This window comes from Scyliorhinus canicula, chromosome 6, assembly GCF_902713615.1.
Source record: "Scyliorhinus canicula chromosome 6, sScyCan1.1, whole genome shotgun sequence".
NCBI lineage: Eukaryota > Metazoa > Chordata > Chondrichthyes > Carcharhiniformes > Scyliorhinidae > Scyliorhinus > Scyliorhinus canicula.
The window spans coordinates 55,506,659-55,523,829 of NC_052151.1; the positions used below are offsets into that span (position 1 = coordinate 55,506,659).

Genomic DNA, 17,171 nt, shown 5'->3' on the forward strand with positions numbered 1-17,171 from the left:
AGTTTTCTGTAGCCTGTCTTCTCCAAACGGGGGTAATACAGAATCTGAAACATCTGGAGCCAATTGTACTGTGGCTGTCAGCCCACCCCCACTTTCTGCCAATTTCTCAATGCATTGAGGGAGCTTTGCTGGAAATGAACTTATGCTATCTCTGAGAGGAGGCTGACCATGTGATCTTTGACCGACCATATTTTCAGAACTAGGTTTTGCAGTTGGCAATGAGGCGACAGACGGTTGGCTGAAAGGCAGATCATGAAACCCACAAAGATTCTTTTAGGATCGGAAACAATGGTGCAAAGTGAAGAAAAATGGAAGATGCAGTATGGTCGAAGCTTTGCTCACTATTGCTCATTCTAGGTAGCCGACCAGTCAATCAGAATTGTTGTTTGCACTGTATAGTGCACTGTTTATCTTTTTGCTTTTGCAAATCATTTTCTTCATACCTATTTAACTTCAAAACACAATATGAAAATTAGTCTAAAGTGGTATGGGAGTGTGATATTTTTTATTATCTGAATTGGCAGAAAACACAATCTGTGTCCAATGCATTTTTTTAGGACAGGCTTATCCAACGTTTTTGCATGGGGGCGGGGGGTTCCTCCCACAGTCCAAAGTTTCGGAAAGATACACAAATTAAAAATAAGAGTTGAGAATGAAGTGAAAAAAACTTGCTGAACAAAAACAAAACAATGTCAAAATAATAAATTGATTTAAAAGAGAGTAATTAATGAAGATGATCAGTGTGTGAGGGTCAGAGTATGTGTTTGCAGCTCACTGCTAGTCTCCGTGTGCTCACTCATTCACCTCACTGTGTAGATAGGTGATAGTATGTGCTGGTGTGTGGGGATGAGGGTGAGTGAGACTGGTAGCACAAGTGATTAGCATTGTGGCTTCACAGCGCTAGGGTCCCGGGTCGATTCCCTGCTGGGTCACTCTGTGCGGAGTCTGTACGTTCTCCCCGTGTCTGTGTGGGTTTCCTCCGGGTGCTCCGGTTTCCTCCCACAGTCCAAAGACGTGTAGGTTAGGTGGATTGGCCATGATAAATTGTCCTTAATGACCAGTAAAGGTTATGAGGGGTTATTGGGTTACGGGATAGGGTGGAAGTGAAGGCTTAAGTGGGTCGGTGTGGATCGGTGCAGACTTGATGCAGCGAATGGCCTCCTTCTGCGTTGTATGTTCCATGCTCTATGCTAAGACTAGGAGTCAGCCAGGCACACGCGGTACACACACACACACACACACTCATTCTCTCCTCTCTCTCTTCTATCTCTCGCACTCTTCTATCTCTATCACTCTCGCACACTTTCCCCATGGCACCGGTTGGCTCACCTTCCACTGTGACCCCAGCAGGCTCTTTCACCCTTGTCCCCGCACCTCCCCCCAAAAGATCTGTTTTCCTCCGCACGTTCACCACCTTTGGTGTTCACTGCTCCTCCAACCATATCCTGCTACTCTCCCACCTTTGCTGCTGATAAATCGAATATTATGACTTTTTAACTTCTTACTGTGGGGCACAGTATTTTTATAAGTATAGTTTTGGAGCAAGCAGCAGATATCAAGTAGCGTGGGTTTCCTCCGGGTGCTCTGGTTTCCTCCCACAGTCCAAAGATGTGCGAGTTAGGTGGATTGGGCATGATAAATTGTCCCTAGGTGGGGTTACAGGATAGATGGGGGATTGGGCCTAGGTAGGGTGCTCATTCTGAAGGTCAGTGCAGTCCCGATGGGCTGAAAGACCTCCTTTTGCACTCTATAATCCTGAAAATGTGAAATCCAGAAATTACTTGCTCCCATGGAGAGGTTACAGTGTAGCTTGATTCAGTAATTAATTCTTTCAGAAAGTGCAGATTATTTAAATATTTCTGTTAATGGACATGTGATACTTCATTTGCTATGTTGTGAAATAAATTTATTATCTTTGACGATGAATGATTCCATAAACCTTAATTTCCATTGTAAAGTGTTAATCACATTGGTGAACGGTGTACAAACTAAAACAAAATACATCATATGTTGGAAATCTATAATAAAATCAGAAAATGCTGGATATAGTTGATTAGGCTGCATCTATGGAGAGAAACAGAGTTGCAGTTTCAGATTTATGACCTTGGACATGGGTGAGTATTTCTGCCATGATCTTTTTTTATTATAGTATACAAACTAACATGTTGTGTTCTTTTATTTCCTTGCATTTACGCAGTGGAACAAGTTCCTGTAGAAGCTTATCAAATCCCTCTTTCGCAAGCAGAGATCCTGGAGGAAGGAAATGATGTTACACTTGTTGCCTGGGGAACTCAGGTCAGCATTTGTATATTTTATTTATTGAAGTAAAACACTTCAATGTTTGTGCTTCGTATGAAAATGTATCTTTTAAGATTCAGTGTTTTTATAGAGCAGAAATGGACATCATGTGTTAAGCAATGTGACATTTATATTACCAAGGGAAGAGCACCAAGAAACACTAAGCTGTGTAAAACTATCTTTCCAAGTTAAACAAATATTCTTGTGTGTCCCACAGTTTTGGTTGCTCGCTGTATATTTAAGAAAATAATGTTTCTAATTTAGTAAATCTGATAGTTAATAAAATTTACTATTTCCCCATCCATGACTGACACTCAGAATCTCTGACCAAGTTGTTTGAGGAAGTGACATCCCAAGTGAATGCTGCACATTCAGTATGTCTGAACTTTCATAAATTAAAAAGTCCCACATGAAGTGACTACCGCACAGTCCTTGTGGAGACAAAAGTCCCATCTTCACATTGAGGATACTCTCCATTTTGATGTGTGGTGCTACCACCGTGGTATGGGATAGACTTACCGATCTAGCAACTCAAGACTGGGCATCCATGAGGCGCTGTGAGCCATCAGCAGCAGCAGAATTGGATTCAACCACAACCTGTAACCTCATGGCCTGGCATATCTCCCACTCTACCATTACCACCAAACCAGGCGATCAACCCTGGTTCAATGAAGAGTGCAGGAGAGCATGCCAGGAGCAACATCAGGCATATCGAAAAATGAGGTGTCAACTTGGTGACACTACAACACAGGACTACTTGTATGCCGAACAGCATAAACAATAAGTAATAGACAGAGCTAAGTGATTCCACAATGATAATAAGCTTTATTAGTGTCACAAGTAGGCTGACATTAACACTGCAATGAAGTTACTGTGAAAATCCCCTCGTTGCCACACTCCTGTACCTGTTCGGGTACACTAAGGGAGAATTCAGAATGTCCAATTCACCTGACAAGCAAGTCTTTCGGAACTTGTGGGAAGAAACTGGAGCACCCGGAGGAAACTCACGCAGACACAACGAACACATCAGATCTAAGCTCTGCAGTCCTCCCACATCCAGTTGTGAATGTTTGTGGACAATTAAACAACTCACTGGAAGAGGAGGTTCCACAAATATCTCCATCCTCAATGATGGAGGAGCTCAGCACAATGTGCAAAAGACAAGGCTGAGGCATTCGCGACAATCTTCAGCCGGAAATGCCGAATAGATGATCCACCTCGGTCTCCTCCAGATGTCCCCAGTATCACAGTTGTCAGTCTTCAGCTAAACTATTCACTCCACGTGACATCAAGAAACGGCTGAAGCAATGAATGCTGCAAAAGCCCTGATAATATTCCGGCAATAGCACTGAAGACTTGTGCTCCAGAACCTGCCGCACCCCTAGTCAAGATGTTCCAGTACAGCTACCTAGCAATGTGGAAAATTACCCAGGTGTGTCCTGTACACAAGGAACAAGACAAATGCAACTCAGCCAATTACTGTTCTATCAGTTTACTCTTCATATCAAGTGGCATTTACCCAGCAATAACCTGCTCATGGACGTTCAGCTTGGGTTCCTCCAGAGTCACTCCACTCCTGATCTCATTACAGTCTTGGTTCAAACATGGACAAAAGAGCTGAATGCCAGAGGTGAGGAAGTGACTGCCCTTGACATCAAGGCAGCATTTGACCAAGGAGCCCTAGCTAAACTGGAGTCAATGTGAATCGGGGAAAACTCTCCACTAGTTGGATGGCTATGGTGGTTGGAGGTCAATCATCTCATCTCCAGGACATCATTGCAGGAGTTCCTCAGGGTAGTGTCCAAGGCCCAACCCCCTTCAATTGCTTCATCAATGACCTTCTTGTAGTGATATTACGGTTGTGTTGTAATTTACCGACTGACCACAAGGAGTCTCATTAGTAAATGTGAATGTTAGAGTCAGGCAACCTCAGACTGACTGTTATTCATCTGTTGTTTTGTATATATTTAACCCACAGTTAATATTAAATCATTTATAGCTTTAGCTACAAGTGTTCTTGTAAAATAAATCAGGCCATCCAACAAGAACACTACACTTCCTTTCATCATAAGGTCAGAAGTGAGGATGTTCGCAGATGACTGCACAATGTTCAGCACCATTCGCGACTCCTCAGGTAATGAAGAATTCCATGTCCAAATGCAGCAAGGCCTGGACAATATCCAGGCTTGGCCTGACAAGTGGCAAGTTACATTTGCGCCACACAAGTGCCAGGCAATGACCATCTTCTACAAGAGAGGACCTAATCATCACACCCTTGACATTCAATGGCATTACCATCACTGACTCCCCCATAATCAACATCCTGGGGGTTACCATTGATCAGAATCTGAACTGGACTAGCCACATTAATATTGTGGCTACAAGGGCAGGTCAAAGGCTAGGAACTGTAGCACAGTGGTTAGCACTGTGGCCTCACAGCACCAGGGTCCCAATTCCCCGCTGGGTCATTGTCTGTGCGGAGTCTGCACGTTCTCCCCGTGTCTGCATGGATTTCCTCCGGGTGCTCCGTTTCCTCCCACAGTCCAAAGACATGCAGGTTAGGTGGCTTGGACATGTTAAATTGCCCTTAGTGTCCAAAAAGATTAGTTGCGGTTATTGGGTTACGGGGGTAGGGTGGAAGTGAGGACTTAAAGTGGACCAGTGCGCTGATCTATTTGTGAATCCTATGGCGATTAACTCACCACCTGACCCCCCCCCCCCCAAAGCCTGTCCACCATTTAAATAAAAATTAATGCTAATTGTCACATGTAGGCTTCAATGACGTTACTGTGAAAAGCCCCTTAGTCGCCACATTCCAGCGTCTGTTCAGGAAGGCTGGTATGGGAATTGAACCCGCGCTGCTGGCGTTGTTCTACATTACAAGCCAGCTGTTTAGCCCAGTGTGCTAAACCAGCCACTATTTACAAGGCAGAAGTCAGGAGTGTAATGGAATACTCTCCACTTGCCTGGATGAGTGCAGCTCCAACAACACTCATGAAACTCGACACCGTCCAGGACAAAGCAGCCCGCTTGATTACTTCCCCTTCCACAAATATTCAAACCTTCCATCACCGATGAACAGTAGCAGCCGTGTGTACCATCTACAAGATGCAAAGATGCACTGCAGTAATTCACCAAGGTTCCTTAGACAGCACCTTCCAAACCCACGACCACTACCATCTAGAAAGACAAGAGCAACAGGTAGCTGGGAACCCCACCACCTGGAGGTTTCCCTCCAAGTCACTTACCACCCAGACTTGGAAATATATCGCCATTCCTTCACTGCCGCTGGGTCAAAATCCTGTAACTCCCTGACAGCACAGTGGGTGTACCTAGACCTGAAGGGCACAAGAAGGCAACTCATCACCACCTTGGGCAATAAATGCTGGCCCAACCAGTGATAACCACATCCCGTAAAGATGTGCAGGTTAGGTTGATTGGCCATGCTAAATTGCTCTTCGTGTTCAAAAAGGGTTAGGTGGGGTTACTGGGTTACAAGGATAGAGTGGAGGTCTGAGCTTCAATAGGTTGCTCTTTCCAAGGGCCGGTGCAGACTCGATGGGCCGAATGGCCTCCTTCTGCACGGTAAATTCTATGAAACTATGAATATAAAAATTGAAAAGCTGTGAAGCAACGTTCCGCAGAGGGTATCTGATATAGAATTTTTAGATGGATTCTTGCCGTGATCCTATTGTTTAGAGGAAAGTTGAGCCTGTGAATCAGCCAATAAATTACAGAAAAAAAGTAGACACAAGTTTCAAGTCTGAGGAACTACCTTATGTATTATTTTCAAACTTGTAACCGTTGTATCACGCTGCTCCTGTACACAGATCTTCTTGTCACTTGTCTTGGTCACGCTTTTCTCTTGACATTTACCATTAAATTGCTCGATGCACATTTCCGTTCAGTTTTGCTTTGTCGGCGGTCAAGATATAGCATGCTGACTTTGTACTGTAGGTGGTGTTTTGGAGAGAACTTTTCAGGTCTCCCAACTCTAATTCCATCTTTGTATCTAAAATAAAATATGTATTCATCAACTGACTGGCAACGGAACATTTACAAATGTCAGTACAGTTTATTGTAAAGCTATTGCAGTCTAGCAGGGAAAATGGGATATTTACACGATAAACGGTAGAGAGCTATTTAGAGGGGGCGACTAGGAGTTCTGGAGTTATAGAAGACTTAGCTCTGCCAACTTATTGTCGAGCAGTAATCAGCAGAAAGCAATGTACTGAGCTGGAATACCAAATCCACAGAGTACAGGACTTTACCCATTCTTAGATTATGCAGCGCCTTGAGTAATACTGTGGTCCTTTCTGGCTATTGAAGCATACTGGACCCATCAAAGCCTTCAGGAAATACAGAAAAAGGACAAAGAACCTGATGTCAGATTGGAGGACTAAGTTCTCAAGAAAAGTCCAAAAATAAATTTGGCCTTGAAAAAAAGGTGATCAGAAGGAGATTTATAAGTCTGTAAAATATATGTTGAATAGAAACAGTTGATGTTGAATTTTATTTCAGGATAAACAGCGTCCTTTTTTGTGTCTGTCTTCTTCGCCAACTATCTTTTTAGTGTCTCCTTCATTCTGTCTCTCTCCTATGTAATTTTCAAAGCCTTATGTGCACTTTATTTTCATTTCTCTCTACATTTGTTGCACAAACATTAAATTGAGACAATGAAAACTAAATAAATTGAAATAAAAATAGGAAGTAATTGTCCGTATTGAATGACATTAAAAAGGATTAAAATATGCTGCACGTTAAATGAATCAACATTTTTTTAATGGCATATATTTGATACATTTAGGTATACAAGTTGTAGCAAATAGAATATTAATGCTAAAAGCTTCTGAAACATTCGATTTGGCAGAGATAAACAAAAAACAGAATTAATGTTTCAGGTTGATAATTTTCATCAGAACTGAATGATGTTTGCGATTAACAGTTTTAACCAATTACAAAGCCGGGGAAAAAAAGGTTGAAAAAGGACAAAAGGATGGGTCAATGAATGAGTGGGAGGCAGTAATTAAAAGAATGACTAAAGTGATGGCACAGTAAAATTAAGGTGACAAAATGAGGCAAGTATAGAAACAACAAATGCATCCAAACTGGGTTTAAATGGTTACATCATAATGTAGAGGAGGGAAGAATTGAAAATGTGATAGGAGAAGGTGGCATGGCTCAGGAATGCTGTCTCAAAGAAAATTGGAGCGGTGCTCAAAGTCTGCAGTTTTTTATTCAGGCCAGAAAATTGTAAAGTGTCTGGTAGAAAGGTGAGGGGCGGGATTCTCCCATTCGGCGGCAGAGTGTCCACGCCGTCGGAACCGCCGTCGTCTTTCACGATGGCGTGAACGGGCTGCTGGGAGTACTGATTCTGGCCTCTACAGGGGGCCAGCATGGCGCTGGAGCGGTTCACGTCTCTCCAGCCTCCCATCCTGGTGCGAACTGTGCCCCGCGGGATCCGCGCATGCGCAATGGCGCTGGCGCCAACCCACGCATGTGCTGTGGCCTCCCTCAACGCGCCGGCCCTGACGCGATATGGCGCGGGAGTTCAGGGGCTGGGCTGGAAGAAAATAGGCCTGGGGAGCGAGAGGCCGGCCTGCCGATCAGTCGGCCCCGATCACAGGCCAGGCCCCATCGGAGGCCTCCCCCACCCCTCCGGGGTCAGAGCCCCCCAACCCCACCCACAGGCCGCCCCCCCAACCCTGCGCGGAGTTCCCGCCGGCTGCGACCAAGTGCAGGTGGGACTCTGCCTTTTAGAGTGGCTGCTTGGCCCATCCCGGGCTGAGAATCGGTTGCCTGGCCGCGCCAAACGCACCAGCGCCAATGGCGCTGATTCTCTACTCCACGAAGAATTGCGTTCTGGCAGCGTGGCCTGGTTGCGGCGATTATCCGGCCTGGCCCCGAGCTGGGAGAATCCCGTTGGAGGTGTTGTTGCTTGTAATTTCTTCATTGGAACAGTGTTAGAAGGCCAATGATAGAGGTCATAATAAAAATACTCACTTATTGTCACAAGTGGGCTTCAATTAAGTTACTGTGAAAAGCCCCTAGTCGCCACATTCTGGCGCCTGTTTGGGGAGGCCGGTACAGGAATTGAACCCACGCTGCTAGCCTTGTTCTGCATTTCAAGCCAGCTGTTTAGCCCATTGTGCGAAACCAGCACTTCTGTGTGAACGCGATTGAGAATAAAGGTGACAAGCTACTGAAGTTCTAGACCACATTTATGGAACGAACAGAGGCAATCAAGATAGAAACTGGGTGCTACAGGTCCGTTTGTCCTGATACCAGTTGATCGAAAAATCCTGGAATCTATTTGTTTTAAAAAATAATTTTTATTCAAATTTTCCAACAACAAATTTTATCCCAACAAAGAAAAACAGTAACCCCTCCCCCCAATACAAAAACAAAACATTAACAACAAGAAAAAGAAATAAGCGTAAAACCATGAGAACAAACCCCCATAACAAACCCGTAGCCCCCCCGGGTTGCTGCTGAAGTTGACCCCCCTCTAATGCTCTGCCAGGAAATCAAGAAAAGGCTGCCACCACCGGAAGAACCAAACCCCTCAGAGCAAACTTGACCCTCTCCAGTGTAATGAAGTACAGGATTCCGGACTCGGGGGCTTCGCGTCCTTCCACTGTAAAAGAATCCTTCGCCGGGCTACTAGAGACGCAAAGGCCAGAATATCGGACTCTCTCGCCTCCTGCCCTCCCGGCTCCGATGCTACCTCAAAAATGGCGAGCCTCCAGCCTGGAGCCGACCATCTTGGACAAGGTCCCCGCCACCCCCTTCCAGAAACCCTCCAACGCTGGACACGCCCAGAAAATGTGGGTGTGATTCGCTGGGCTCCCCGTGCACCTGCCACACCTGTCCTCTTCCCCCAAAGAACCGGCTCAGCCTGGTCCCAGTCATATTCACCCTATGCAGCACCTATATGAAATGAATGAAATGAAAATCGCTTATTGTCGCAAGTAGGTTTCAATGAAGTTACTGTGAAAAGTCCCTAGTCGCCACATTCCGACGCCTGTTCGGGAAGGCTGTTACGGGAATCGAACTGTGCTGCTGGCCTGCTTGGTCTGCTTTCAAAGCCAGCGATTTAGCCCTGTGCTAAACAGCCCCAGATAGCCCCTTTAGTTGGATTAGACTAAGCCGTGCGCAAGAGGAGGAGGAATTCACCCTCCCCAGGGCGCCTGCCCACGTCCCCTCCTCAATCTCCTCCCCCAACTCCTCCTCCCACTTTGCTTTCAGCTCCTCCACCGAGGCCTCCTCCCCCTCCTGCATCACCTGATAAATTGCAGAGATCCTACCCTCGCCGACCCACGTCTCTGAGAGCACCCTATCCTGAACCCCCCTTGGCGGCAATAGCAGAAGCTCCGCCACCTGCCGCCTAACAAACGCCATAATCTGCATGTACCTAAAGGAATTCCCTGGGGGGAGACCCCACTTCCCCTCCAACTCCTCTAAGGTCGCAAACTTCCCGTCTAGGAAGAGGTCCCCCATCCGCCTGATACCTGCCCTGTGCCAACTCAGAAACCCTCCATCTATCCTCCCTGGTACAAAACGGTGGTTCCCCCGTATCGGGGACCAAACTGAGGCCTTCACTTCCCCCCTATGCCGCCTCCACTGCCCCTAGATTTTGAGGGTAGCCACCACTACTGGACTCGAAGAGTACCTTGCCCGGGGGAGCGGCAGCGGTGCCGTCACCAGCGCCTCTAAACTCGTGCCCACACAGGACGCCGCCTCCATCCTCTTCCATTCGGCTCCCTCCCCCTCCATCACCCATCTACGAATTATTGCCACGTTCGCAGCCCAGTAATACCCACACAGGTTGGGCAGCGCCAATCCACCCACCTCCCTGCCTCGCTCCAAGAATACCCTCCTCACCCTCGGGGTCTTCTGCGCCCACACAAACCCCGTATTACTCCTGTTAACCCTCCTAAAGAAAGCCTTCGGAATCATAATGGGTAAACACTGGAAGAGAAACAAAAACCTTGGGAGCACCGTCATCTTAACCGACTGGACCCTGCCCGCTAGGGAGAGTGGCAACACATCCCACCTCCTGAACTCCTGCTCCACCAGCCTCGTGAAGTTTAACCTATGCAGGGAACTCCAGCACCTGGCTATCTGGACTCCCAGTATCTGAAGCTCCTCTCTGCCCTTTTCAGCGGGAGCTCCCCTATCTCTTTCTCCTGGTCCCCCATATGCACCACGAACAGCTCACTCTTCCCCACATTCAGCTTATAGCCTGAGAGGTCTCCAAACTCCCCCAGGATCCTCATCACCTCTGGCATCCCCCCTGCCGGATCTGCAAACCCCCCCCCCCCCCCCCCCCCCCCCCCCCCCGCGCACAATCCCCCTACAGTTCCTTGATTCTCTCAGTGCCATGGCCAGGGGTTCGATTGCCAACGCGAACAGCAGGGGAGTCGAGGGGCACCCCTGCCTCGTTCCCCGGTACAGCCGAAAGTCCTCCGACCTCCTCCCATTCGTCACCACGCTCGCCACCGGAGCATTATACAACAGCCTCACCCACCTAATGAATCCCTCACCAAACCCAAATCTCCTCAACACCTCCCACAGGTAGCTCCACTCCACCCTGTCAAAAGCTTTCTCCGCATCCATCAATGCCACTATTTCCGCCTCCCCGTCCACCGCCGACATCATTATGACGTTAGGAAGCCGCCGCACATTGACATTCAGCTGCCTCCCCTTCACAAAACCCCCCATAAACCTCCAAGGATCCACCCCTCCATCTGGTCCACGAACCCCCTCAGCACTGTGGCCGCCACCGGCCTCTTACCGGTCCTGGACCTAGAACGATCCAGGGCTGGGTCCGAGCTGTATTAAAATCTCCTCCCAATATCAAGCCCCCCGTCTCAAGGTCTAGAATCCGGCTCAGCATGTGCCGCATGAAGCCTGTATCATCCCAATTTGAGCCGTACACATTAACCAGCACCACCCGCTCCCCTTGGAGTCTACCGCTCACTATTATGTACCTGCCACAGCTATCCGCCACCACGCTCGACACCACAAACGACAAGCTCTTTCCCACCAAAATCGCCACACCCCGGTTTCTCGCATCTAATCCCGAATGGAACACTTGTCCAACCCACTCTCTTCTCAGCCTAACCTGATCCGCCACCCTAAGGTGTGTTTCCTGGAGCATAGCCATGTCCGCCCCTAGCCCCTTCAAGTGCCCAATCACCCGGGCCCGCTTCACCGGTCCATTCAGCCCCCTTACATTCCACGTGACCAGCCGAATTGGGGGGCTATTCCTTCTCCATATGCGCCAGTCAGCCATAACTCTCCCTCGGCCCACCACGTGCCCGCAGTACCCCCACGGCCTGTTCCCCACGGTGGCAGATCCCCATCCCGACCCCCCCCCCCCATCACCATCTGTTCCCCTTCGGCCCTTCCAGCAGTAACCTGGTACACCCCCCCCAATCCCTAGCTAGGGCCCCCCCTAGCTGCGTTGCCCCTCTCGTCGTACTTCCGTAAGTCAGCCGACTCCTGCTGACCCCGGCTGCTCCCGCCACCCCAACGACCCCCCCCCCCGGTGTAACCCAACCGCCACTCCCCCTGACCAGTACAGACCCCTCCCATTCCACCTCCAGTGCGGGAAAAAGCCCGCGCTTCCAGCTTAAACCCCACCCCCCGACCCAAAGCGCGGGAAAGAAAAAGGCGAGTGTCCCAACGGGCCTACAAAACAGCCCCCCAACTTTCCACCAGAGAGAAAGGAACAGAAGTAAATAGTAGAAAAGCCCCAAAAAAGAGAAAAAAAAAAGACCAACAAAGAAGTACAAGGGAGAACAGAGCCTCCGGACAATGTACATCAGTCTCCAACCCCCCCCTCAATCCTCAGTTCGAGTCCAGCTTCTCTGCCAGGACGAAGGCCCAGCCTCTTTCGGGCAGTCAAAATAGAGCTGGCGGTCTTTATAAGTGACCCAGAGGTGTGCCGGCTGTAGCAGGCCGAACTTCACCCCTCTCTTTTGCAGCACTGCCTTCGACCGGTTAAAACCAGCCCTTTTCTTCGCCACCTCCGCCCTCCAGTCCTGATAAATCTGGATCTCTGCGTTCTCCCACTTGCTGCTGCTCTCCTTTTTAGCCCATCTCAGCACACATTCCCGGTCGACGAAGCGGTGAAAACGACCAGCACCGCCCTTGGCGGCTTGTTCGGCCTGGGCTTTCTCAGCAACACTCGATGGGCGCCCTCCAGCTCCAAGGGCCCTTGGAAGGACCCCGCTCTCATTAGCGAGTTCAGCATCAAGGCCACATAGGCCCCCAGGTCCGATCCCTCCAGCCCCTCCAGGATCCACAAGTTCTTCCGCCGCGAGCGGTTCTCCATTTCCTCCATCCTCGCTTGCCATTTCTTGTGGAGCGCCCCGTGCGACTCCACCTTCACTGCCAGGCCTAGGATTTCATCCTCGTTCTCCGAGGTCTTTTGTCGTAACTCGCGGATCTCTGCACCCTGAGCCGTCTGAGTCGCCATGAGCTTATCCAGTGAGGCCTTAAGCGGTTCCAGCAGCTCAACTTTCAGCTCGCTGAAGCAGCTCCTGCGCCCACTGCTACCACGCTGCCGGTTCCCTGCCCGCCGCCATCTTGTTTTTCCTGCCTCGCACCTTTCTTTGCTCCAAAGTCGATTTTTTGACCGCCCCGCTCCTGGTCCAGTCCATCCACTGGCAGATAAGCGCAGCAGATGCGTTCCCACACCGGGAAATGTCCAACCAGTGCCGCTACGGGCCCTTAAAAGAGCCCAAAAGACCGAAAATAGCGGGAGCCACCGAAAGTGTGGCTTAGCTCCGCATCACCGCAACCGGAAGTCCACATCCTGGAATCTATTAGCACAGGGCTAAATAGCTGGCTTTTAAAGCAGACCAAGGCAGGCCAGCAGCACGGTTCAATTCCCTTACCAACCTCCCCGAACAGGTGCCGGAATGTGGCGACTAGGGGCTTTTCACAGTAACTTCATTTGTAGCCTACTTGTGACAATAAGCGATTTTCATTTAATTTCAAGACGTTTTAACATTGCACTTTTAAAGCATAATATAATTAGAACAAGTCAACATGATTTTACTGAAGGGAAATCCTGGCCAACATATTTGTTGAAGTTTTTCTAAGGATATAACTAGTAGGGCGAATAAAGGAGAATCAGTAGATGAAGTGTATCTGGATTTCCAAGACACATTTGGTAAGGCAAGATAAGGGCTCTTTGAAATGCTTATGGGGGTGGGGGAGAGGGGATGGTAGTACATTAACATGAATAAAAGATTGATTAATGGACAGGAAGCAGAGAGTGTACACAAATGGGACATTTTAATTTTGCCAGGCAGTGAATAGTGGAATGCTGCAAGGATCAGTGCTGTGGCATCGGCTATTTGCAATCCCTGTTAATGACTTGGATGAAGAGATACAGTAATATATCTAATTCCACTATTACAACTTTTCAAATTTTTTATTGGGAAATGCTCTGGGAGTTCTGGGTTTGAAGCCCAACACAGCAGATGGTGAATTTTGAATTCAATAAAAAAAATCTGGAATTACAAGTCTAGTGATGACATGAAATCATTGTTGATTGTCATACAAACTCATCTGGCTCACTAATGTTCCCTAGGGAAGGACATCGGCTGTCCTTACCTGGTCTGGCTTACATGTCACTCCAAATCCACAGCAATGTGGTTGAATCTTAAATGCCCAGCCAGTGATGCATACATCCCATGAGTGAATAAAAAACAAGATGGAAGCTAGAGGGTAATGTAGGGAAGTGTGAAAAGCTCCGAATCGCCACATTCCGGCGCCTGTTCGGGGAGGCTTGTGCGGGAATTGAACCGTGCTGCTGGCCTGCCTTGGTCTGCTTTAAAAGCCAGCTATTTAGCCCAGTGTGCTAAACCAGCCCAACATGTATCATGTTCAGAGATGATGTTGAGGTGCCGGCATTGGACTGGGCACAGTAAGAAGTCTCACAACACCAGGTTAAAGTCCAACAGGTTTATTTGAAAACATAAGCTTTCAGTCTGCTGCTCCTTCATCAGATGAAGTGGAGGCAGGTTCACAATTGCAAGACATATAGGAGAGTAGGATAGACACAATTACAAGATAATTACAGACGAGTGTGAAGAATGGTTGGAATGTGAGTCTTTACAGGAACAAACAGTGTGAGTGGAGTGAGTGATAATCACAGGTAATCGAGGTGTGGTTTATTTCAAGCCAGGACAATTAGTAGGATTCTGCAAACCCGGATAGTATGGTGGGAGTTGTGTAATGTGACATGAACCCGAGATCCGGTTGAGGCCGTCCTTATGCGTGCCAAACTTGGCTACCAGTTTCTGCTCGGCGATTCTGCATTGTCATGCGTCTTGAAAGCCGCCTCGGAGAATGTTTACCGGAAGATCGGAGGCTGAATGTCCTTGACTGCTGAAGTACGATTGTTGCGCGATGTCTGTTCATCCGTTGTCATAGCGTCTGCATGGCCTTGCAAAGTATCACACCTTGGGTCCTCGTCCTTTCTTGCAGTGTATGAGGTAGACAACGTTGGCCGAGTCATGCGTGTGTCCAAAGGTGACGATGATCCAGCATGGCTTGCAGAGTTTGCCGTGGCAGGGCTGTGTCGTGTCGTAGTCACTGTTCTACCGAAGGCTAGGTAGTTTGCTGTGAACAATGGTCTGTTTGGGCGTAGGCGGTTATTTGAATGAATGAATGAATGATCGCTTATTGTAGGCTTCAATGAAGTTACTGTGAAAAGCCCCTAGTCGCCACATTTCGGCGCCTGTTCGGGGAGGCTGGTACGGGAATTGAACCGTGCTGCTGACCTGCCTTGGTCTGCTTTAAAAGCCAGTGATTTAGCCCAGTGTGCTAAACCAGTGTGGAAGGCAAGTAGTGGAGCTATGGGGGTGAGATATTTGTCGTCATCAATGGCATGTTGAAGGCTCCGAAGCAGATGTCATAGTTTTTCTTCTCCAGGGAAGTACTGGACGACAAAGGATACTCTGTCAGTCGTGTCCTGTGTTCGTCTTCTGAGGAAGTCGGTGTGGTTTTTTGCTGTGGCGCTTCGGGACTATTGATTGATGAATCGAGTGTCATATCCTGTTCTTACGATGGCATCTTTCAAGCGCCTGTAGGTGTCTGTCGCATTACTCCTCGTCCGAGCAGATCCTGTGTATACAGAGGGCTTGTCTGAGCACTGTGAGAAGTGGAGCATTGTGAGGTTATCCATTTGCGCGTGGTAGAGTGAAGTGCTAAGGTGTCCGTCCTTGAGGGAGATGTGTGTGTCCAAGAATGCAACTGATTCTGGAGAGTGGTCCATGGTGAGTCTGGTGGTGGGATGGAACTTGATGTCATCTCGTGTAGTCATTTCAGTGATTTTTCACCATGAGTCCAAAAAAATAAAATGTCGTCAATGTATCTCAAACCAACCCCTCCCAACCATCCTATTAAAGTCCCAATTGAATCCATTCAATCGAGCCCAAGTCCATACTCCGTGACAAACTTCTCTGCCTCCTCCGACTCATTGAAAAATGATCTTTTGACCGAAAAGTCACACTCAGCCTCGCCGGGTACACCACTCCAAACCAGACTCCACTCCTGAATATCGTTGACTTCGCCTTATTAAAAGCTGAACACCCCTTCACTAACTCTGCTGCTATATTTTGGAATATCCTAATGATGCTTCCTTACCACCTCAAGTCCCAATTTGCTTAGGCCAATTGTAGAACCCTCTCCTTCTTGAAGCTTATGGAATCCAATAATTGCCCACGGTGGCTCATTCACCGAGGCATCCACCAGAGTACTCGGTGGGCCCGATCGAACTCTGGAGGGGACAATCACCCATTTCCCCCCCCCCCCTCAAAGCTTGACAAACATCTGAGAGAAGTACTCAGTCAGCTTCGGGCCCTCTGGCACCCCCTCTGGTAACCCCACGATTCTGAGGTTCTGTCTCCTTGACTTCTGTCAAGTCATCCATCTTTGCCCTCAGAACCCTGTTCCTCTCTTCCACCAGCAACATCCCAGCTTCCAATGAGCTGATTCGATCACCATGCTGCGATAAGGCCGCTTCCATAGCTTTCGGAGTCTCTCCGCCTCAGAAGCTTTTTGCAGCTTTTCCTGAATCGGGCCAACCGCCTTCTCAATTAACTGCTTTTGGGGGTGGGGGTGGGGTGGGAAGGGGGGAAGAGGGGGGTGGTTTAGGTGCTGTGGGGGGTTCTATTTTTCTGTGGTTGATATATTCAAATTTGTTTATTTTTCTCTATTTCACATTTTATAAATTTAAAAATGTTAATAAAATTATTTTAAATAAAAAAACGATTTTGTTCATCATTCAGAGTTGAGAGGATTAGCTTCTGGGGTAGCATAGTGGCTAGCACTGTGGCTTCACAGTGCCAGGGTCCCAGGTTCGATTCCCCGCTGGGTCCCTGTTTGTGCGGAGTCTGCACGTTCTCGTGTCTGCGTGGGTTTCCCCCGGGTGCTCCGGTTTCCTCCCAGTCCAAAGATGTGCGGGTTAGGGGGATTGACCATGCTAAATTGCCCTTCGTGTCCAAAAAGGTTGGGTGGGGTTACTGGGTTACGAAGATGGGGTAGAGATGTGTGGGCTTAGGTGCGGCACTCTTTCCAAGGGCTGGTGCAGACTTGATGCACCAAATGGCCTCCTTCTGCACTGTAAATTCTATGATCTCTGATCCTGAACCCTCCATTTTTGTTTTCTTTTTGTGCATGTTTTGTTTTTTTTCTCTTATTTTTGCTTTCTGGCAGCTGCTTGGGTGCTTCTTTTGTTTCATTGTTTCGTTTCTCGTCTCATCGCTATTCCCTTTCGCCCTGTAAGACTAACACTTCTATCATTCAATCTGTCTTGTCTTCTGCTGCATTACAGACCTTTTGTCCATTTT

At 48.2% G+C, this 17,171-nt stretch overlaps 1 protein-coding gene across 2 annotated transcripts in view; it reads left to right on the top strand.

Moving 5' to 3' along the window:
* bckdhb (branched chain keto acid dehydrogenase E1 subunit beta) overlaps positions 1-17,171 on the top strand; it is a 380,244-nt gene that overhangs the window by 143,745 nt on the left and 219,328 nt on the right. For both annotated transcript variants that reach the window (XM_038799321.1, XM_038799322.1), the window contains exon 7: positions 2,198-2,295. In XM_038799321.1, coding sequence (XP_038655249.1) covers positions 2,198-2,295 — 98 coding nt within the window. The remainder of the gene's footprint in view (positions 1-2,197; positions 2,296-17,171) is intronic.